Genomic DNA, 24,010 nt, shown 5'->3' with positions numbered 1-24,010 from the left:
TTTGAATAAACACTTATTGAAATACACACACAAGGCAGGTGTGTATAATTTTATTGTTGTGCCAAAACATTCCAGTTGATTTGTTTTACATTATTAATCTTTAAGATAACAAACCAGGAAGTGACATTAAAAAGAATGGCGTCAGAACACACACGTTTTTTTGTGAGTGTTTGTCTATTAAACGCGCGACGCCAAACAAGTTATACAAAAATAATCTTGGTAAAACAAAGATTCTAAACACTGACCACTGGGAATGTTGTAGATGTGAAGGAATGGACAAACAACAATCAAGGAAAAGATTAAAAAAAACATCCAATCAGTCAACACTAACATTGTCGTGTTAGCATGAGCTGTAACATCGTCTACTCTTACTTTGGCAAATAACACACAGTCAGCGCTAAGCTAGTTTAGCTGCACCATGGGAACACGGATGATGTTGATGATTCATCTCAGAAAGAACATCACAATCCTCATCAAAGTGCGGCTAGGTGACGCTAGCATGAAGAGGCTAACAGTATGGATAAAGGCCCGTATAGAGGACGTCTGCGTGTGCTTTTTCACATAACTTCCTACCGCCTAGCAGAGACGTGTCAGTCGGACAGGTAAGTGCGCATGAAGATCTGTTGCTGGATCCAGGGCGTGAAGTGGCTCACATTGCTGTACACTCCTGGTCCCAGCACTTTACTGAAGCACACACTGCCCCACGATGTCAGGCCAAAGAGCGTCCAGTGGCCCGCCTCCTCTTCGCACACCAGAGGACCGCCGCTGTCCCCCTGCGTGAACACACACACACACACACACAGTTGTCAATCAATCATCATTCATCATCTCATAAAGAACTAGAACCCAGTATCAAGGATCGACAACAGAGGCCCTAGAACAAACTAAGTAGTACTGTGAACTAATACACCCAGGAGCCAACGATTTCAGGCTAACCATCTAGATACAAGGACCGAGGACTGAGAACCTTGAGCTAACAATCTAGAACTTATTACACCGTAGAACCAAGGACCAAAGGTCAACAACCACCTAAATATTATAACCAGTTTACAACAAGCACAAATAGGGATGGGTTCCTTTCACATTTGAATCGATACGGTACTAATTCCCGGCACCTGGAAATTTATAGTAATTGTTTAAAATAAAATCACAATTTAACTGTCCAGTGTTTATCTTGTTTTCTTACATTTGTGTGTCCATTTGTAAGTACTGTACTGAGATAGGCTGGAGCACCCCCCGCACCCCAAAAGGGACAAGCGGTAGAAAATGGATGGATGGATGTACTGTATCACATAGTAGACTTTGCCTGAAGTTGCAAATCCAAGACATTACCCAGGCTAAATTGGGGCCCTTGAGCAAAATATTATTTTCGAGGCCAACCTCCCCATTCCAATTTTTGTTTACCATTACTTAATGTATCCATCCATCCATTTTCTACCGCTTATTCCCTTCGGGGTCGCAGGGGGCGCTGGAGCCTATCTCAGCTACAATCGGGCGGAAGGCGGGGTACACCCTGGACAAGTCGCCACCTCATCGCAGGGCCAACACAGATAGACAGACAACATTCACACTCACATTCACACACTAGGGACCATTTTTAGTGTTGCCAATCAACCTATCCCCAGGTGCATGTCTTTGGAGGTGGGAGGAAGCCGGAGTACCCGGAGGGAACCCACGCAGTCACAGGGAGAACATGCAAACTCCACACAGAAAGATCCCGAGCCTGGGATTGAACCCCAGACTACTCAGCACCTTCGTATTGTGAGGCAGACGCACTAACCCCTCTACCACCGTGCTGCCTACTTAATGTATGTGAAATTATTTTTATACCCTTTCAAATCAAACTATTATTTAATTCAATGCATGTTTTGTACTAAAACGAGTTATAGGGAAATACAATTTTTAATATCTATTTTCTTACTGTAAAATAAAGATTTTAACATAATCGAAACAAATTTATCAACCTAACAACAATAACTTCAAGCAGATTTTGAACCCAGTGCCTACTGCTTTACAAGACTAACACTGTTGTACTGTGCCACAGGGACAGCCTGGGGAAATTTGCCATTATAATCTCATCAGTGACGAAGCGGTAAGATGCGAGGAATACTTTTGCTGTAAAAATGTATTAGAAGCACCCAGTCATTCATTAATTGCGCTTCTTCACGCAAAACAGGGACCCCCACGGATCGTGGGGCCCTTTGCACAGAGCGCGTTCTGCACTTAGGGCGGGCGGCCTTGGTCGTCTTTGCCATTAAGTTGAATGTGCTGGTACTTATTACACACCAGCTGTTGGATTGTAACGTGCATCTTAGTTGTAGCATGTCTATGGCAAATCCAATGTAAATTAGCATCAAGCTAGCACATTTTGGAGCCTTACTGTACTTTTGAGCCCCTTCTTCTTGCATTGTTGGAATGGAGAATTGTGACATTACCTGGAGTCCTTGACTGCTTGTTTCCTAACCAAATGTTTAAGCCGGTGCCGAGTCTGCAACCACACGTGGCGTCACGTGCAATATAGAAATATGACACTGTTTAATTTTACGTGAATTGGTACCCAGTAGTACCAACAAACTTCGGTCGGTACCTATAAAAATACCAAATTTGATATTTAAAAAAATAATTTTATCAGTTGGTTGGTTGGATGAAGTTCATTTTGAACATGTAAGCAATTTCAACATGATACATCACAATTTTTTGTATTTCTATTTAAAATATGTCCAAAAAGGAGTAGGAAGAAGCAAAACTTACTTAATCCTACCCCCTTTCTACTTGTGGGTCACATTTCCAGAAAGCTAAGGATCAGGGAGCCCGACGTCTCCCTTCACTATTAGTCCTTTTTTTGTATTGAATTTTATTTTGTATATTCTGGAGAACCAGTGTTCTCTACAGTGATTTTGGTCGATTTTTTGTCAGTTACAGTGTTCTGCAGTTCAAGGAGCTGCTGCTAAAATGTGAGTCCAGTTGAATAGCCAAAATAATGAAAACAGAGGACCTATAATGGTACCATGAGGAACACTACTAGGATAGCTGCATCTGAACTAATCAAGCTATAGTAAAACCTTTGTTACATAAATCACGTTACAAAAAAGATTTGTAGCTGCCAAAAGGAGACTACTTGAGGATCGCCTCAGTTATGCAAATCACAAGTTTGGACCCCGGTGTTCTGTCTGCCAGCAAGGTTTAAATGTCAATGCAAGGATCTACCAAAGTGTTTACACTTGTCCAAGTTCCTCTATACAACAGGTGCATGTGAATGTTTTTAGGAATTTACTGCGAAAACGATTGTCTTCCAAGTTTTAACCAGAACTCGGGGGTCAGTATGGTGTCATTTGGCCCCCAAGCCATCAGTTGACTAACCCTGCACTACATTGTCATAATGTACACACTCGAGAACTGATTACCTTTACAGAGTGTACACAGTATACTTAATAAAATTGTAAGTAAAGAAGTGCTTAAATTGAAAAGGCCTAATTGACAGAGTCAAGCAGGAGGGTCCTGAAGGCAGTTACCATGCAGGAATCGACGGTCCCGGCCTCGTAACCGGCACAAAGCATCCTGGGAGTTATGGTTTTCATGTCAAAGTAGGACTGGCACTGTGAGACGGCGATGATGCGAACTTGTCCCTCCTGCAGTTTGAAGGGCACTGTGGAGGAAGCCGTGTGTCTCACACAAAAGAAAGGAAATGGACAGCAAACAGGAGGTGGAAGGGGACTTACTCCTGTTACCCATATGACCCCAGCCTGTGATGTAACAGTAGGAATCCGTAGCGGGAATCTGGCCAGGACGAGGTAGACACACGGGCCGAACCCACGCCGTCTCCTCCACCTGTCGACAGCGGCAAAACATCCTATGATGCCAGAACACTGGCAGCCGCTCATAAATGGACACTGGCTCACCTCGGCGTCCAACTCCACCACGCTGATGTCGTAGTCCACCACGGCGCGGTTGTAGCGCGGGTGCACTGTGATGGCGCGCACGCCGCGGCTCTGGCTGTGCACGCCTGGATGGTCCAAGTTGTTAATACCCAGGACCACATTCCACAAATGGGCCTTCTCCCTACTGCACTTACACACACACACACACACACACACACACACACACACACACACACACACACACACACACACACACACACACACACACACACACACACACACACACACACACACACACACACACAAATGACACATTCACGCTTCGTACAAGGCGCACTTGCGCATCTCACCCCTCAAAGCAGTGCGCCACCGTCAAGGCCCACTTCCCGCCGATGAGGACACAGCCGCACACGTGACCGCTCTGGCCGCTCTGCAGCGAGCATTGCCAAGGCCACGCCCCTTGCCGGGACACGTGGCCTCCCAGGATCCTCTTCTGCCTGCGAGGAAGCATGGCCGGGCGCAGGCCACACTCTGGCGGAGAAACAAGAAACAGGAAGTACAGTAGGTTGACGGTCCTCGCCAGACGAATTCTGCTGTGTTACCGTCTCTGACGCAGACTAGCGAGACTCTCCTTCCGGAATGACACGAGTGACTACAGGACACAAACATGGAGGATGGTCACAGTCAGCGTTGAGGGTTTATTTTCAGGAATTAGCTACCCTGCGAGTCCCTTCCCCAATGCAGCGTCTAATCACGCACACACGCTCACACACCTTCTCTTCTCTAGTCGCGCCTGCAGAGCCAAGCCTTTCATCTCCTTCCACTCGGGATGAACGTGTAACCAACGGCGACGGCCCAGAGGACCCACCTGTTCGGGTAGCATGGAAATGGAGGCAGGAATCCTGCAGGTAGACAAGGTTTGTGATGGGCTACACATCACCGGTGTGTGTGTATGTTTTTGTGTGCTACTGACCTTACCCTTGTCCCAGCTGGTCACAGGTCAGTTTGCTGAGCTGCGGGTCCCACTTGTCGGCACACACGTGATAGTGGGCCGCTGTCCTCAGCACAGTCACAACAGAACCTGACGACTCGCTCAGAGATACTAAGCGCGACACAAACAACACTCAACCACAATCCCATTGACCTGTGTGAGTGTCTGTGTCTGTTATACCACAGTTCCACTCGTCCGAGGCATCGGTGCAGTGCTTCTTTCCATCGCACCACAACGTCCGGTGCACGCACTCGTGATTGTTGCACGCCAACTCGTTATCGCTGCACGCCGCTGGCGGGGAAGAAACACGTGACACGATGTCGCGCGGCATCACAAGGACAAGCCAAGCGAGTGAGACTCACAGCAGTTGGCCTCATCAGTCATCAGGGGGCAGTCTGGGAAGCCGTCGCAGATCATGCTGGTCTTAATGCACGTGGCGCTGCCGGGACACTCCCACAGTGCGCGCTCCGAGCAGCCTGCCCGCACGTGTCACTTTGTCAGGAACACATTAGAAGACTTTTATTTTGAAAAAGGGCGTCTCACCGCAGTGGTCTTCGTCACTGTGGTCGTCGCAGTCAGCAAGGCCGTCGCAGCGTTTGTTGGCTAGGACACAACGACCGGAGCGACACTTGAAATGACTGGGGGAGCACTCTGTTGAGGGACAAGAAGTGAGCGGATCAGATGGACTACGGAAGAGGGCGCACTTGCCGATACGCACCGTCCACACCGGCCTCGGGCAGCAGACACGCCAAGTCTCCGCCTTCTTCGGGAAACTGAGCGCAGTCTGAGTCTTCGGGCCACTGCAGTCCCACGATGCCGAGCACCGACTCACATTTCTCCTTCGACTTGCGACACAGAGACCTGCCAGGTGGGGCCGGGGGCGAGGGGGGACAGTGAACGGTCACACAGCTTTATGCACGTGCACAGATGCACTGACCTGCAGGGCGGGACCCTCTGCCGGCTGAGCGGGTTGCATTTGGGCACGAGCAACGTGCACGCGTAGAACATGAGATACTGGTAGCAGCCCGTCTGGACCAGGGCGGGGAACAGCGAAGACTCCCAGGATACGGCGCTCTCTCTCTGGGACACGTGACCCAGGAAGTTTGGGAAGCGGGTCAGGTTGTAGGGCAGGTTCATGCACAGCTCCAAGCTGATTGGCTCACAGCCGGCTGACGAGAGGAGGAGGAGGAGTCAAGAAGGACAAACACTTTCAGTGTGGGCAGAAGGTGAAAGACTTACTGCAGTTGTTGTTGTTTTCACAGGAAGTGGACGATGTCTGACCTGCAACACACGTCAAGAAGTGAGACAGACGTGTTGACAAAGGAAGACAATTTGATGTCTCACTCTGGTCTCGGCTACAGTGCTCTTCATCGCTGCCGTCTTTGCAGTCATCCTCACCATCGCAGCGGAAGGCAGAAGGAACGCACTGACTATTCCTGCACTCCCAAAGACCCTGACTGCGACACGCTGTACACGCACGCACGCACACACACACACGCAGGCACACACGCACACACACTTGAGCACCGTCTGAAACACTACATGGTTGGACGGTCGTCATAGCAACTCACAGCAGTTGAGTTCATCGCTCTTGTCGAGACAATCGTGGTCGCCGTCGCACAGCCAATCCTTGGACACGCAGCGGCCGTCGCCACAGCGATGTTCCCGTGACGCGTCGCACACTGACGAGCACGAGCGGGGTGAAAATCGAGCGGGAAACGTGTGAGACTAGCGTGTGCGCTCTCACCACAGTTAAGTTCGTCGCTGAGGTCGCCGCAGTCGTCATAGCCGTCACACAACAGAAGAGGCGTCAGGCAGCGGCCTGTCAGGCACTGAAACTGTGCATCTGAACAAACTGAAAACATGTCCCGCCAACACATCGCCATGACAACTGCATCCTGCCTGTGTATGTATGTGTGTGTGTGTGTGTGTGTGTGTGTGTGTGTGTGTGTGTGTGAGACTTACCGCAGTGTGTCTCGTCGCTCCAGTCGTCACAGTCGTTGTAGCCGTTACACACCAGTTTCTGGGGCACACAAATGCCCGTCGCGCACAGGAAGTTGTCCTCCCCGCCGCATGCAGCTGTCCAATCAGAGACTCCCACGTCATGTCACCAAACCACAAAATATCAGCATGCACGCCACTCACCGGCTTTGCCAACAGCCTGTCTAGGTGTGTAGCAGGCGGGGGGCGCAGGGCTTGCTGTAGTCAGAGCGGCGTTGCTGAACTGCGAGCAGCGCAGGAAGTCGGGCCAGGAGGCGTTGAACATTTGGAGGACAGGCTCGCAGCCTTCTCTGGCTGCCTCGCAGAACGAGGCGCACGGCAGCACCACTCCCCTGCGTCATGTTGCCAGTCAAACGTGAACAACGAGGGACGCGTCGTTAGCATGCTTCGCGCTCACCTGTGATGTGTGCTGTCGTTATGGAAACACTGAGGCAGGGCCAACGAGCAGCCAAACAACATGATGTGTTTATAGCAAGACAGTCTGCTCAGGTAGCTGAAGAACCTGCAACATGTCCACGTCATCACTTCCTGTGCGCTCCTCCAGGACAAAACATGCCTTACCTTAGCAACATGTCCACCTCCGAGCTCTTTACCACGGCGGCGGCGGAGGACAGCCATGTTTGATTGTAGGGCAACATGTGACACTGAGGCTCCACCACCAGTTGACAACCACCTGGACATGTGACACAAGTTACTAGCCAGGGCCCCCTACAGTGCTGGCATGTTGACAGATGCGCTAGTGAAACATCGCTGAGGGCTCACCTGTGTCAGGTGTCGACGTCAGCCAGTTGTGGCTCAGCATGGTGACAGAGGTTAACCAATCAGGGGCCACTGTGGTCGACTGAGTGGGAGGGGCATCGGATGAGGGCACTGTGGCGACGCCGGCGGTCACAGGCGTGATGTCAGCGAGGTCGTGGGGGGAGCCTGTTGAATTGCCAAGTTGAGAGAGGAAGGGGCTTGTGCTGTTGCCATGGTAACATGGGTCCCTGTCAGCGACGAGCTCAGGGGATGGGAGGCGGCTAGAATCTGAGACACGACTGCCAATCACACCTGAGAAAAGACGACAGACTCAAGCCCACTGCAGACCTGTGTGTGTTTGTGTGTGCTTTACTTTAAAAACACTTGGCTGTAAATAGGTTGAAGTACGTGCACATGTTGACAGCACTGAGGGACTGTGCACTTCTATGAATAGTGTCAAGAGGATCTGGTTACCACAGCGACACCCCCTTTCACCCACCAAACACACACACACACACACACACACACACACACACACACACAGTAGAGTCTTCTGCTTCCATTACACCCCCCAATATGTGAGTTAAAACAAAAGAAGTTTTAAGAGCCACCTAAATATTTGACATTCCTTAATTCTCATCCTGATTGGTCAACATCTCCTCCATGCCATGAGACCAGACCATACACACGCACACAAACAAACACACACGCACAGTGTCTGTAAGGTCATGTAACGGTCATTGAAAGGTCAAGGAGCGTGACGTACCGGTGAGGGCGAGCACGAGCATCACGCCGCCCAGTAGGCTGAGGACGGGAAGTAGAACGTAGACGAAAGGTCTCAGAGGACCGGAGGACGGTGTCTTGTGAGGACACGCCTCCTCGCCCATCCCGCTCTCAGACGCCTGCGGGACACATTTGAATTAATAAGGACTGCGTGAAGCCCCGCCCCCTTCAAATATTGGCCTACTGTACTAGTTATGAACTTCTAGACTTTTAACTCAGCTGTATGTGGCTTTACAACGTAAGCATGCAGTGACGTCGATAAGACCCTAAAGATCACGTGTAGCTATTGGCAGCAAGATGATAATCGTCTTCTAGTGAAAGCCACGTGGGCACACGAGCGTGAATACTTACCGTGTTGGTTCCTGAGATGAAGGTGACACACGGGCACGACCACTGTGACCACATGACCCGCCGCTGAGCGTGTGACCATCCTTCTGTCTGCCCACCCTCGCACACCAGCGAACACGGCGCTGCAAGCCCCACCCCCTCTCTGTCTCTCTCTCTTAACCACTCAGTCATGTGACCTGCTAAGAACATCATGCCAGTAGTGTTAAGTGTGTTTCCATGAGCATGGACACCGCCAGGAATTGTAGGTGCCATGTAAAAAAAAAAAAAAAATGTTTTAATTTAATTAAAAAAAAAAAAATATATATATATATATATATATATATATAAAATCACTTTGGGGCCCCACAGGGTTACCGTGAACCCCAACTTAAACAAGTTAAAAAACTTATTCGGGTGTTACCATTTAGTGGTCAAACGGAATATGTACTGTACTGTGCAATCTGCTAATAAAAGTCTCAATCAATCAATCCAAAGGTAGCTGTTGACACCACAATTCAATTTTCATTGGTCTCTTTCAGTTAGGTGGCCCTTGAAATTCTCCTAATTTTCCCCATATATGGCATGCCATGAGTGTGTGTGTGTGTGTGTGTGTGTGTGTGTGTGTGTGCCAATAAATAACAGGAAATAGTTTTCACACTCAACTTTATTTAAAAGTATCATTTGACATGCAGCATCAGCTGTTCAATAGGAAATAAGCAGCGACTGAAAGCAGCGCTCCACCCAGTGGCACAAGGACAAAGGCCAAGCCCCTCCAACACCTTGCACTCCCACCTTGGTTCTCAGTGTCCTCTTGCCTGCCTCGCTTCTTCATCCTGCGACCTCCTCGTTGCTGACGTTTGGTGAACGCCTCCAGCTCATCCTATTGATACGCTAGTAGTTAGCCTAGCTTAACTAGACATTGTCATGTGACATGTAGTATATTCATCCTGATCCTCACCTGACATTTCTTTTGCTCCTCTTCCTCTGCTGCTTTCTGCTCCACCTCCTTCAACTGAACACGCACGGACAAACATCAATGACAACTACCTCGGACATTGTCAATTCATCACCGTGTGTGCTTATGTTCACCTGGCTGACTTTCTTTTGCTGTTGTTTGCAGGTGTCATCACACTCAACGACATACTCTGATGACAGCGCACAAGGTATCTCCTGTACACACACACACACACACACACACACACACACAATGATGAGAAGACATTCAACTAACGCACACTTTAAAAAGACACATAGGGATGTTTTTTCTACCTTCTTCACCCTCTTGCAAGGACATCGCAGCTTTACCTTCTGATGACATTTGACCTCACACCCACCTGGATGACACACCTGCTTGCAGCGATGGTTGCAGCTGAGCTACACACACACACACACACACACACACACACACACACACACACACACACACACACACACACACACACCTTTATTGGAGGACATTTACATGCACAGTTTAAGAGTGTGTGTGTGTGTGTGTGTCTTATTGCAATATCAGGTGTCAAATATGTGGTTTTGATATTTGCAGGAAGTGTGTGGTGACAAGTTGATGCTTCATGTCCAAACATGGACACAGAGACAGGCTTGTTATGAAGTGATGGTGCGTACCTCTTTGGGACACTGGTTACCACACGAACCCATCGCCATTCTCATGTCACCATCAGCTGACGTAATTTTTCTGCACACACACAAACACACAAAGATGATGACAAATAGACAATAACAAAATAGGAGATTGTGCATACTTACGTGCACTCCACATAAAGCACGCTCATCTTACAGTAGCAGCGCTGGCGGATCATCTGGCTGCAGGGGGGACAGCCCCCAGGGTGACAGGGGAGTGGGCAGGTGTGAGGACAAAGAGGTGGGCGGGATTTCGAGCAGCTCTCCTCACACTCCCCACACTAAAAAAACAGATAAACACATAACAAGACTGCAGATTACAACCTGCTCGGCTAACTTTAGCGACTGTGGTCAGCAACTAGCTGGCTGTACTGATTGTCACCTTGTCGTTGTTGGTAACCAGGTGACATTCCCTGCTGCAGGTGTGGTTTCCGCAGGTCAGAGGTTGTCCACAGGGTCTTTTGCAAGAGAAACGTCCACGATGATGACACGGCAGCGGGCTGACCTGAAGAAGACAAAATGTGAAGGTGATTAGCAAGTGGCTAAAGTAAATAAGCGGTTAGAATGAGGGAAAGAGGGGAGAACACATAATGATGAAGAAATCTTCTCACCTCATGTTCTCCAAAACAGGACCTGGAAGAGAAAGATTCAGTACAAATTGTGCACATGCTCATAGATAGATAGTGTTGGACTTACACTGGTATTGGGACTTGACAAGGGGGGCAGGGCAGGGCCTTGGTCACAAATGCTGGTTCTGAGGGCTGCTGCCATGGTCCAGACAACTGCACCTGAGGGACACAAGGGAAAAAAAGATGTGGTGATTTCTGCTTGGTCTATTTGGAAGCAGGGCGAGAGCATTGTACCTGCTGAGACTTAACCAGAACTCGGTCGTGACACGGCTGCGGGCACGTGTGCGAGCAGCCAACCAGAGGCAGGAGGCAGGGCTGTGTACATGGTGGGCAGAGCCCCGGGTGGCAGCGGTGGCGTTCTCTGGACGTGTGGTGGCAGGAGGGAGGACACCTAAGGTGGACATCGCACCTCACGTAAGCAGCCCGTATGCCCACACACATACGTGATGGACTCACAGGAGGTGCACTTACCTGCAGAGCTCTTTGCAGCGGGGAGGCTTGGTACTCCGTTCTCGTCCACACGGGACCGTCAAGGAGGTAGCGCCACATGCGCACCTGACGTCCACTGTCACTGGACATGGATAACAACTTCCTGACAGAGTGCAAAGCCCAGAGTGAGTGAGTATCACACCAAACACACAGGCACACACACACACCTACCTTGGTGGCAGACAGATGGACATTTGTGGTTGCGACATCCCAGAGTTCGACTACAGTTCTGGTCACAGGGGGGGCAGTTGCCAGGGCAACACTGAGGAACACATAGGTACACATTAATGAAGGTAATGATGAGGATGACGATGATGGGGACTCACCTTCCTCCTACACTGATGTTTCTGGCAGCTTTTACTCTTTGAACATTTGGACTCACACACATACTCTTTGTGACACGCCAGCAACTTCCTGTATTTCCCACACCTGCACTCCTTCTCCACCTCCTGACACACACACACACACAAAGCAAGTAAATACCAGCACAATGTGAATATGCATGTGTGTAAATATGGAACCTGTCTGCAGGTGTCACAATTCCCACGGTGACACCTCATAGTGCAGGTGTGTTTTCCACATGTTAGAAGGCGGTCACACGTATCCCCACACAGTGAGATTTCCTCTGTGCATGGCAGGGACCACTCTGTGTGCGCACACACAAACGTACCGATGAAAATGGGTCAAGACTTAGTCTGGAGCTGTGTGTGTCTCTTACTGGTCTTGCCGCATGGACATGATCTGCTAAGCGAGCGAGGACAAGGGGGGCAAAGTCCGTCATGACACACCAGCTCACAGGTGTGATTTCCACAGGAGAGAAGGACACCGCACACCTGAAAACGGACATTGTCAAGCATCTTGAAAGACCAGGCAGTTCCTAATAAAGTGGCGTACATTCTGACAGTTCCACTTAGGACTAGCGCAAGGTCTTTGGGATTCTTGTCGTCCACACACACACTTCTGAAGGCTGACTCTGGGGCAGTGGGGGCACTCTGACATACACACACACAAATATGTATGTGTAAGTAGACATCACATATGACTCATTGCGGGTTCTTCACTTGTGTTTACCTGAGTGACACGGCTGTGAGCAAGTGTGTTGTTGGCATAGTAACCGCCGTCCGCATGGCTTCTGGCACGACCAGGCCTGAAAACACATTCACGCACACGTACACAAACACTTTATCTGTGGAGTTTTGTGATTGGATGAGAAAGAGTCAAAATTAGTCATTTAGCACACCTTGCTGCTACAGCGACGTGGGAGGGGCTTTGCTTTGCCGCACAAACAGGAAACAGACACCATCTTTGGACAAGGTGGGCAAGGACCTGAGGGCGCACACATGCATTGTGAAAGTGTGTTCAAGTGTGTGTGCGTTTGTTTGAGGTTACCAGGGTGACAGAGTAGAAGACACGCGTGTCCACAAGAAGGTTTCAGTTCCTTCTGACATACAGAGCCACACGAGTGAGGAACTAGCCACGGATCAGGTGGAGGGTCCTGAAGCTTCCCACAGTAACACGTGTACCTGAGCACAACACATATACAATCATATGTGTGTCGCATGTCTGCAGTATTCAATGCGTCTTCTTACTTGGTGGGCGTGGCACTGTGGGGATACTCTGCTCGACACTTAGGACTGAGAAGGGAGAATGAAAACAGTAAAAAAGGAACTCTGAGGAAGGTAAGTGATGTGATGCGGTCACATGACTTGCCAGGGCCATGGGTGCTGCTTGTGTCCAAAGTCTTCATCCGTGACGGAGCTAACTAGGAAAGCAGAGTCTCTGGCCCATTTTTGGATACATGGAAGATGGAAGAGGGAGAAGCAGCTGGAGCAGCTCCACACCTGGAGGGGGGGGGGTATTATCCATCATGGGGGGGTGCGGTCCCAATTCAACCTCTGGTCACCAAGATGATGTACAGAGTGTGTATAAAATCTCTTTACCATTTTACAAATATTACAAAAAAGGTAAATATGTGCAAATAATTGTAAAATTAGAATTACATATTGAATTGTTTTACTTTGTTTAACACACCTCTATGAGGGTACAATTAATTGGTACTCGATTTCTTGGCATGTTCACTTGAGCATAACCTCATCAATGGTCGCAATGGCATCAATAAAATTTTGCTTTAGGTCAGTAATGTCCCTTATCTTTGTCCAGTACACGATATCCTAAAAATGTTGTAACCAATAGGGATAGGCAATATGGCCTAAAATCTATATTGCGATATATATTGCTCCTCTGCGGTAACGATAAATATCACAATATATTATTTGGTATGTAAATGATAATAGAACAATTTTAAAACGGTTTACAAGGTCTCCTAATTTGTCAAAACTATTCATTATTAATCTCTGCACTAATTTACTGTCAATAGCTGATTACTTTCTGTTGTAACAGTTTTATCTGCACTTCTGTTAAAATTAAATTAAACACTTATTTTACTGTTTATTTGGATAATTGACATTAACTCTGAGCAATACTACAAATTTGGTTATTGATCAAATACCAAGTAATTACAGGAGCAATATTGCTGTATCAAAAGTGACACTTAAAAGAGGAACAGCACTTTTTTGGAATTTTGCCTATCGTTCACAATTTTTATGACGATGGATGTATTTTATATTAATGCATTCTAACTCGTAAATAAAAGTCCGCTTACAATGGAGCCAACGGGAGGTCTTCCATTCCGCCCATAAAACCCAATAAATAACCATACGAATGACAGCAGACCTTGTACAGGCAGTGATGTTTTATTATGTTTGTTGGCTCTGATGAAGTCTGCTGTAGAATGGATTACAACTAAAGTGCAAGACACCACAATCGTCAACATCTACAAGCCGCCTTCGACTAGGTTCGTTCCAACATCTCTGCCAGATGTCCCAGCCCCCGCCATGTATGCTGGTGATTTCAACAGCCAGCACACAGACTGGGGCTACAGCAGCTCCAACGCTGATGGTGAATTCCTGGCAGAATGGGCCTCGGCCGCCGATGCGACTTTCCTATACGACCCAAAGGAGCCACGCACTTTCTATTCTGCACGCTGGAACAGCACCACCAACCCGGACCTGGCCTTTGCAAAATGTCGCGACAACGAACCGCTACCAGTAAGACGCATTCTGGACAGATTCCCCCGATGACACCACCGACCATCGGACATAACCATTCCATCTCTGGTCCAGCCTGTGGAAGGGAAGGATGTGAGGAGGTGGAACTTCCGGAAAGCAAACTGAGTAGGATTCACACAGCAAGTGAACAAGGCAGTTGCTGGTCTCCCACACCCACACCCCACCAACTTGGACATCGCTTATGACTCATACTGCAAGATGATGCTGGCTGCCGCCAAGAAGAACATCCCCCACGGCATACGCAAAGCCTATGTACCCTGCTGGGATGACGAATGTGAAGATCTACTTCGCGCCCACACAGAATTACAAACTAGCGACAACAGGGATATGGCAACGAACAACTTAATCTGCAGACTAAATGAGAAACGCAGGCAAAGATGGACGGAGACAGTGGAATCAATCGACTTCACATACTAGTCGTCGGGCGTCGCAGACCATGAACAAGCTGATGGGCAGGTCGACAACCCCAGCACAATGTCCCATTACTGCAAATTCCATCGCGTCACTATTGCTGAGCAATGGCCGCTTCCCCAATGCAGACAAGGACTTCAGCAGAAGAACATCGGCAACAATCTGTGAGCTGCACAGGGCACCAGGCTGTGATCTCAACCTATCCTACGATTTCACAACACAAGAAATCGGGCAGGCCATCCAACGGCTGAAAACGGGTAAGGCACCAGGCATCGACGGCATCCATCCGGAATACATAAAACATCAAGGCAAGAAGGCAACCGTCTGGCTGTGCTCCTTCCTCTCCATGTGTCTCCGATGTCTGAAGCTGCCAAAGATCTGGCGTCGTGCCAAGGTGATCGCTCTGCCGAAGCCAAACAAGCCTAGTGATGACCCTAAGGGATACCGACCCATCTCACTGCTGTGTGTTCCATATAAAGTCTTGGAACGCTTCCTCCATGCACGTCTCAAACCGGTGATCGACCCCCAGCTGCCTAAAGAACAGGCTGCCTTCCGAAGCGGTAGGTCCACGGCGGACAAGGTGACCCTTCTGTGTCAAGACATAGAGGACAGCTTCCAGGCAGGGGAGAAGGCTCAGCTGCTTCCCACTGCTCCCCTCACCTCCCAGGGGGTGAACAAGGGGATGGGTCAAATGCAGAGGACAAATTTCACCATACCTAGTGTGTGTGTGACAATCATTGGTACTTTAACTTTAAGGCTGGCGCTATTTTCTTGGACCTCACAGCTGCATACGATACTGTCTGGATGCGTGGGCTACATATGAAACTTCTGGAAACCATCCCAGACAAACATATGGTGAGCTTCATCATGGAGATGATGAGCAACCGCAGCTTCCGACTACACACCAGCAATGGCCAATGCAGCAAGGTGAGGAAACTTAAGAATGGCGTCCCACAAGGCTCAGTGCTGGCATCAATGCTGTTCAACATTTATATCCATGACCTGCCTGCAACTCAGTCAAAGAAGTATGGCTATGCAGAGGATCTGGCCATCCTACTTAGTAAGCCATCCTGGAAAGCAGCAGAACAAGGCCTCTCTGAGGACATGAACACCCTGCCCTCATACCTGAGGAAATGGCGTCTCAAGCTCAGCATGGATAAGACAACATCTTCAATGTTCCACCTCAACAACATGGAAGCAGCCCGTGAGATGAATATCATGGTGGATAATGCCCGGTCACAGTCCCAGCCCGTTCCCACGTACCTTGGTGTGAAGCTTGACAGAACACTGACATTCAAACAACACCTGCACAGTGCCAAGACAAAGACAAGTGCCCGTGCCGCCCTAATACGGCGCCTAGCCGGCACCACATGGGGAGCCACGACGAAGACACTGCACATGTCCACGCTGGCCCTGGTGTTCTCAGCCGCCGAGTACTGTGCCCTGGTTTGGTGCCGTATCCCCCATGTAAAGAAGTTGGATGTCGCCCTCAACAGCGCCCTGCGGACCGTCTCCGGGTGCGTGCGAGGGACCCCAGTAAACCAACTGCCCGTCCTCGCTGGCATCGCCCCGGCAAACATCAGACGAGAAGCAGCCACACTGGCCCTCTCCCGAAAGGCACAGACCAGCGAATCCCACCTCCTCCATAAGATCGTCACAGAAACACCACGACGCGTGCGCCTAAAGTCAAGGCGCCTCTTTGCCATGCAAGCCCACGAGCTGCTCAGCACAACATCAGCTGATACTTCCAAGGCCACCTGGGTCAAGACGAGATAGAGAGAAGAGTGGAAGTTAGCAGAACCATCTAGGCTGCACCACTACATCGATGACCCCACAGACGTCTCCGGCCAGGAACTGCCCCGGAAGCAGTGGACAAACCTCAACCGCTTGAGGACCTGAATCGGACGCTACGGAGCAGCGATGAAGAGGTGGGGACTTTCGGATAGTGCCTCCTGCGAGTGTGGGGACCCAGTCCAGACAGTAGGCAACATAGTCACTAGTTGCCCTAAACACCGGCCACCGAATAGCGAACAAGATCTGACCTGGATGATGACACGTTGACCTGGCTCGCCTCAACAGAGCTGAAAATCTAAAGACACACGACAGAAGAAAAAGAAGTCTGCTGTGAGTAGTAATCAGTTATGTTGTTCAAAAAAAAAGCTAACGCAGGGCGCGTATGCTAAAATCGAGCAAAATATGTAAATATTACATGTTATTATATATGTGCCTGCTACTACATTACATATACACTTACAGCATGTATATAACACTTTAATAGAGGTGTTTGGATGTTTTTAAAGGATTTATAGGCAGAATAGAACGACTCCTAATGACTCCATTGTAAGCGGACTTTTGATCGCATTTATTCACAATTTAGAATGCTTACAAAAAGAAAAACGAGTGTTTTTGTCTTATTGAATGATAGGCAAAATGTAAAAAAAAAAGTACAGTTCCCCTTTTAGATTTTCAAGATCATTGAATAATTACGGACAAAAAACACAGGATGGCGGTGTCACAGCATCAATTAAATATTTTAAATTATTATTGATTTAATCCTTTCTTTTTTGCCCTTAAAGCCCTCCAGTGTCCAGGGACCTTTTCCTGAGTTTATATACAGTAACAAAATATTTTTTGTCAATAAATAATAATAATCTAATCACTGTAATCAACCACAAACTGATACTATACTTGGTATTTTTACTGGTGATTGATCCACCCGCGTCTGTTTAAATTCAAAAGCATATCCTCCTACGGTTCGTAGTCTAGCACAGTGTTTTTCAACCACTGTGCCGTGGCACACTAGTGTACCATGAAATATTGTCTGGTGTGCCGTGGGAGATGATGTCATTTCACCTAATTGGGTTAAAAATATTTTTTGAAAACCAGTAATTATAATCCGCAAATAATGTGCCGTTGTTGAGTGCCTGTCCTGTTGAGTGCCTGTCCTGTTTAGAGCGCGGCAGAGTAACCGTGTAATACTCTTTCATACCAGTAGGTGGCAGCAGGTAGCTAATTGCTTTGTGGATGTCGGGAACATGGTTTGTCGTGATCCCAATATGCAGACGACAAGGGAGGCACCGTGTAGTAAAAAGGTATCTAATGCTTAAACCAAAAATAAACAAAAGGTGACTGCCGCTAAGGAAAGTCATTGAAGCTTAGGGATGGCTATGCAAAACGAAACTAAAACTGAACTGGCTGCAAAGTAAACAAAAACAGAATGCTGGACAACAGCAAAGACTTACAGCGTGTGGAGCAGCAGACGGCGTCCACAAAGTACATCCGTACATGACATGACAATCAACAACAAAATAGGAGCGCAAGACAAGAACTAAAACCCCACACACAGGAAAACACCAAAAAACTCAAAATAAGTCACGGCGTGATGTGACAGGTCGTGACAGTACACCTTCTTTGAGACGAGCTATAGTGATGCATGGTTGGTTATGTTTTGAATTTATATCCAACAATTGCGAGAACAACTTTTTACTGTCAATATCGGCTGTTGAGTTTCATGTTTTCTGCTAGTGGTGTGCCTCTGGATTTTTTTCAATGAAAAAAATGTGCCTTGGCTCAAAAAAGGTTGAAAAACACTGGTCTAGCATGTTCAGCTATTCCGAATCCATCCATCCATCCATCCATCCATCTTCAACCGCTTATCCGGAATCGGGTCGCGGGGACAACAGCTCCAGCAGAGACCCCCAGACTTCCCTCTCTAGAGCAACATTAGCAACTTCCTCCTGGGGAATCCCAAAGCGTTCCCAGACCAGAGAGGAGATCTAATCCCCCCATCTGGTCCTTCGCCTGCTGCAGGGTCTCCTCCCAGTGGGACGTGCAACGGGGACCTCCCTAGGGAGACGTTCGTGAGGCATCCGCACGAGATGCCCGAACCACCGAAGCTGGCTCCTTTCCAAGCGAAAGAGCAGCGGCTCTACTCCGAGTCTCTCTCGGGTGACTGAACTTCTCACCCTATCTCTAAGGGAGATGCCAGCCACCCTTCTGAGGAAACTCATTTAGGCCGCTTGTATCCGCGATCTTATTCTTTCGGTCATGACCCACACTTCATGACCATAGGTGAGAGTAGGAATGTAGATAGCTCAATAGACCGAGAGCTTTGCCTTCCGGCTCTATTCCGAATCCTCCAGTAATAATAATACTTGCAAGAAACATAGTTTATTTGCCACCATAGAGGCGAGGTTTGCTGATTTGGAAGTAGCTTTGCACTGTGGAGGGACATTAACCGCTAGTGAGAATGCTATAGTGCGTTGAAGACGTGCTCGTTCGCTTGTCGCCATCAAATTTGCCAGACACAGCTAGAATGTGTCATCAACACGCATTATCACGATATAGTATTAAAAGCTCTATCGTCGGCCAAATTTATATAACTTATAATGTATATTGTCTATATTGCGCAACCCTTCACTGAGTGCAATAGATCAAATCTGATTAGGATATCGCTTCAGTTGCCTTTGTAATATTTGTTTTTAACGGTAAAAACACTATGGACAGCCGAGTACTTCTCTGCAGCCATCAATATGTTATAGCATTTAAGTAAAAACCATCAAAACAAAATCTATATATTATATGAAAGTGAATGCAATTAATAAAAAGTGAAGTTTGGCTTGTTATAAGTTTGTGATCAATGGTGGCTACATTTTTTGTTTATTTTTAAATGTATACGTTTATATTTTTGTGTGTATGCGGTGTAAACACATTCCTACAGTGGCACAGCAGCTTGCTTTTAAGTGGAAGTAACTGTCATTGACTGAATATTAGCAAATGTGCAAATGAAACAAGACCTAACAATATTCCACATCATTCACTACGTTGTTTGACGAACATTCTGTTCCGGTCGGTGGTGCAAAATATTTTCTGACATTTCCATAATTGAAGGGTATAAAATCTGATGCTGACTCAAGTAAACTCAGCTCTGTCGTTCATGCTTACAACAAAAAACAAGTCATGTTAAAAAGAAGGTAACAACACAGCCTGGTCAGGAGGTAACTCTGTGCCTGTACCTATTTATGGAAACAAATCCATCTATCCATGCAGTTACAGTGTGTATCTATCCGTTCATCGAGGTATGCATTTATACCAGTGGTTCTCAAACTGTGGTATGTGTACCACTAGTCAGAGTCGTGCATAAGAAAGTATGGCCAACTCAGTTTAAGGCGAGCTCCTCAATGATTGGTCAAAAAGCACTTACGTGACTACAGGGCGCCATGACTGCTACTAATTTTGAGCTAATGCTATGTGTTCGCAATGCTTCCTCTTTACTTTTTCGGGGCATAAAAATGCCCTGTTGTGCAGCATGAGGCTGCTCCACCCGCGAGAACTGTGAAAAGTTTTTACATCTTTACCCAACAACCTGCAAAATGACAAGGATGAGAAGTTAAGGTGCGGAAACAACACTGGAAAGCCACCGATTACATGTCTTGTGTGAGGTAAACACACAACAGCGTCTGCGTTTTGTTCAAGACAGAACACACAAAAGCTAATACAAATAAGTAATAACAGAAGACATGAATACATTTAAGAGATGGTTTGACCAAAAAAAAAAAAAGTATCTATGAATCTCATTAAAACTATCCATCCATTTCTACCGCTTCTCCCTCTCTGAGTGGCGGGGGTGGCTGGAGCCTATTCCAGCTGTATTCGGTACACCCTGGAAAAGTCGTCAAAATACGGCTGCAAAATTCCACTTTCACAAAATAAAAGCATGTTTTAATGTAAGTTAATGAGCTGGAATATGTTTTTATAACTATATATAGACATATTATTTTGGTTTATTTAGTGTGTGAATGTGAGTGTGAGTGTGTTGGCCCTGCGATGAGGTGGCGACTTGTCCAGGGCGTACCTCGCCTTCTGCCCAAATGCAGCTGGGATAGGCTCCAGCACCCCCGGCACCCCGAGAGGGACAAGCGGTAGAAAATGGATGGATAGATACACTTAGTTAGAAAACCTAATGTCAAAATGACGGCAAATGCACGCATCAGGCGGGGACTGCCACACATGCCATTCATAGCAGTTATGGCGCCTGTTGTTTAGAGGGCAATACTCTATACACGACTCTGCCACTAGTGGTATGCGGGCTTCATCTCGTGGTACGCCAAAGAATGACTTGATTAATGTACAGTGTTTTATTCCTATATTCAAAACAGTGTTACAGTGGCCAAAAATATTAAATGTACTTGTTAAATAAAACCTTTTCCTTATTTTTGATGAATACTTAGGCCTGCTCACTACTGTATTTTATTGTTGGTTATCATAGTGATACTTAGAAAGCCATTTTTTTTTCCTGAGGTGGTACTTGGTAAAAAAACATTTCAGAACCACGGATGTATACATCTATTCATCCTCACCGCCTGGGTCCTCTTGACAGAGGCGATGCAGATGAGGCAGGTAAGCGCTCCTGACTGAAAGAGCTCGCTGACATACTGGCCAGTTCTGAGCAGACCTGTGGCATCTCCACCTGGACACACAGATAGTCACAACAACGCCCATATCATGTGATCAAAACCTGAGCCTGTTCACCTGTCTGGTCAGTGTAAGTGGTGAAGGTAGACTCCAGTATCTGTCCTCTCTTCGCATCCTTGTGGTCGGCCTCTGCATCTTCATCATCATCGTCGGAGGACGAGGAGCTCAACCGGCTATCCATCAGTCGCTGCGCAGCCGCCTGGTCAGACTTCCGGATCTCCTCAAACTTAGTATGAACGGCAACACCTTTCCACCGCGAGACAGGAAGTGGGTAAGCGCAGAACTGAACTGGTCTGGATGTAATTCTTTTAGGATGTCGTCATCGTGCCAACCTTCTGATGGGACTGCCATCTTTCTGCTTGATCCTCCTCTTTCTCCAGCACTGCCTGGCCTCCCTGGTGCCATGCGCTGGGGTCGTGATTTTTCCACTTGACTATGGTTCCGACCTCGCCCCCTGCCCTGAGGTAGCCAGGCAGGCTCCATGGCACCCACTTTAATAAGTGAGCCAAACTTGTCTTAAAACAAAATGCCGAATGTTATTTCTTGGCCGATTCCAATTGTTTGCAAGTTTTTTTGTATTTCATTAACTCTCCTCCATGTCGTATTAAATCTATCTTTACTTGTGTTAATACGTGTTTACATCAAATAAACTATTCATGCAGTCAGATGAGTTATCTTTAATATTCAAACTGATCTGCTACAAAATTAGCACACTGACAATAAATACGAGATGAGTGAAACAAAAATAGCTGACGACATGAAAGCTAGCACATTCCACCAAGCCGGTTAGCTGAAAAATACAAATATATGGCCGTAACAAATGCACACAGAGCAACATTAAGGTTATACTTAAGTAAAATTATATTTGATCAAAGTGAGCATGTGAAGGAAAAGTCAAACCTTAATAAATAAAAAGATTTTTCGGAGCAGTTACACGGACCTTCTTAAAGTAGCAGCAAGCCGATGCGCAGACGCCACGCGCAGCAGTTTGTGTTGCACGCTGGTACTTGTAGTCCATATAGTCACTAACAGCGTACAACTGCGGCATAAAGACTACACTTCCCGTCGCTCGTTGGGACACCCCAGTAACGCGACGTGTCAACACTCAGCGTTAAAGAGTAGGCAGGGGTCATCAACATTTGTCCATCCATCCATCCATTTCCTACCGCTTGTCCCTTTTGGGCCAGATCTTATGGTAAATTTAAATGATATTGTATCCAAACTATTAATATTCAATGTAATAAAGGAGCAACTTGCTTAAATGTACATTACATAAACCAAAAATATAACAAGAACACCACCGACAAGTTTATGTTACCATTCGTGGTTAAGAGAACATATGTTTTAAAATGTATATACTTTTTACAATTTTTAATCATGTTGAAAAAAAAAAATCCTTGTCGGCCTGAAGAATTTGCACATCCATCCCTGTCAATCACTGCTGTCTCAACCACACTTACATGCACACACACATTAGCAGTTCAAGAGAACCTACTAACAATTTGCAGTCATGTTGTTGTTATAATAGAGCAAAGGTCCTCAAACTTTTTGACCCGGGGGCCGCATAGGGTTAAAAAAATTTGGCCAGAGGCCGGACTGTGGTATATATATATATATATATGTATATATATATATATATATATATATATATATATATATATATATATATATATATATATATATATATATATATATATATATATATATATATGTATATATATATACATATATATATATATATATATATATATATATATATACATACATACATATATATATGTATATATATATACATATATATATATATATATATATATATATATATATACATATATATATTCCTCGCGCACTAATTGACTGAAAGAGTGCGCACTTGATGTCACGTTATCGATGGAAAAAGGACTTTTTAGACGGCTAGGGGACACCGAGAGTAACAAGCGGTAGAAAATGGATTAGAAAGGACAGATTAAAAAATAATAAGTAAATTTAAAAAAAACATTTTTTATTTGGGACTTCCTGAGGGCTGGTTTATGGACGCTGGCGGGCCGGATCCGGTAGTTTAGGGACCCCTGTAATAGAGTATTCATTCAATGATAGCTAGCTAAACTTTGCTATTATACAAAGGGACAAGGGGTAGAAAATGGATGGATGGGATGGAATATACAAAGCTGATGTGCATGTTACGTAGGAGCAGTTTACACCATTACTATTGCTGTTGTTGTTATATACTATTATTGCTTTTGTATTGTTGGTCTTGTCTATTATATTTCATTTATTTTTTCCCTCTTTTTGGTGTTTTAGTTGTAATTTCCTCTTGTAATTGAGCTACTGTGTCAAACAATTTTCCTTGGTAATCTATAAAGTTTGTCTAAATCTAAACCACATTGCAAAGTTAATGTCCCCCCCACAATGGTTGTAAACAGCCTTTTTCGTTTGCCAAATATATTTTTTAGCCTTTATCACTGTTAACAAACTCAAATCACCCACAGACCTACTGTAGAAAGCCACTTAAAAGTTGTGAGT

The 24,010-nt window shown here is 46.6% G+C and overlaps 2 protein-coding genes across 6 annotated transcripts; both read right to left on the bottom strand.

Moving 5' to 3' along the window:
* Positions 1-18: 18 nt before the first annotated feature.
* corin (corin, serine peptidase) lies at positions 19-8,849 on the bottom strand. Of its 4 annotated transcripts, none has more exons than XM_061960474.2 (24): positions 8,743-8,849; positions 8,375-8,510; positions 7,633-7,920; positions 7,432-7,543; positions 7,268-7,372; positions 7,015-7,202; positions 6,835-6,948; positions 6,617-6,715; positions 6,441-6,551; positions 6,214-6,336; positions 6,109-6,150; positions 5,807-6,038; positions 5,588-5,730; positions 5,413-5,520; positions 5,232-5,345; positions 5,050-5,160; positions 4,857-4,980; positions 4,652-4,780; positions 4,481-4,530; positions 4,229-4,409; positions 3,900-4,062; positions 3,720-3,828; positions 3,513-3,646; positions 24-773 (listed from the first exon to the last, which is right to left on the bottom strand). In XM_061960474.2, the coding sequence occupies exons 1-24, from the start codon at positions 8,794-8,796 to the stop codon at positions 591-593; spliced, it is 3,153 nt and encodes a 1,050-aa protein (XP_061816458.2). In that variant the 5' UTR covers positions 8,797-8,849; the 3' UTR covers positions 24-590. The 4 variants fall into 4 exon arrangements, with proteins under 4 accessions (XP_061816459.2, XP_061816456.2, XP_061816458.2 ...); XM_061960473.2 differs by having other exon boundaries at positions 25-773; positions 6,617-6,724; XM_061960472.2 differs by having other exon boundaries at positions 23-773; positions 6,109-6,336; positions 6,617-6,724.
* A 515-nt stretch (positions 8,850-9,364) lies between these two features.
* nfxl1 (nuclear transcription factor, X-box binding-like 1) lies at positions 9,365-22,481 on the bottom strand. 2 transcript variants are annotated; one of them, XM_061960487.2, is made up of 25 exons: positions 22,428-22,481; positions 21,820-22,002; positions 21,545-21,733; positions 21,373-21,482; positions 13,185-13,315; positions 13,064-13,108; positions 12,864-12,997; positions 12,715-12,800; positions 12,546-12,621; positions 12,369-12,466; positions 12,193-12,307; positions 11,996-12,120; positions 11,801-11,923; positions 11,646-11,736; positions 11,457-11,577; positions 11,220-11,376; positions 11,053-11,144; positions 10,968-10,989; positions 10,739-10,861; positions 10,483-10,637; positions 10,342-10,411; positions 9,988-10,092; positions 9,808-9,888; positions 9,677-9,730; positions 9,365-9,598 (listed from the first exon to the last, which is right to left on the bottom strand). In XM_061960487.2, exons 2-25 carry the CDS (start codon positions 21,968-21,970, stop codon positions 9,413-9,415), a joined length of 2,640 nt encoding a protein of 879 aa, XP_061816471.1. In that variant the 5' UTR covers positions 21,971-22,002; positions 22,428-22,481; the 3' UTR covers positions 9,365-9,412. The 2 variants fall into 2 exon arrangements, with proteins under 2 accessions (XP_061816471.1, XP_061816470.1); XM_061960486.2 differs by having other exon boundaries at positions 22,388-22,461.
* Between the last annotated feature and the right edge of the window lie 1,529 nt (positions 22,482-24,010).

This window comes from Nerophis lumbriciformis, linkage group LG05, assembly GCF_033978685.3.
Source record: "Nerophis lumbriciformis linkage group LG05, RoL_Nlum_v2.1, whole genome shotgun sequence".
Taxonomy (NCBI): Eukaryota; Metazoa; Chordata; class Actinopteri; order Syngnathiformes; family Syngnathidae; genus Nerophis; species Nerophis lumbriciformis.
The sequence above is the reverse complement of the archived record's forward strand: the minus strand, read 5'-3'. Positions and strand labels throughout refer to the sequence as shown.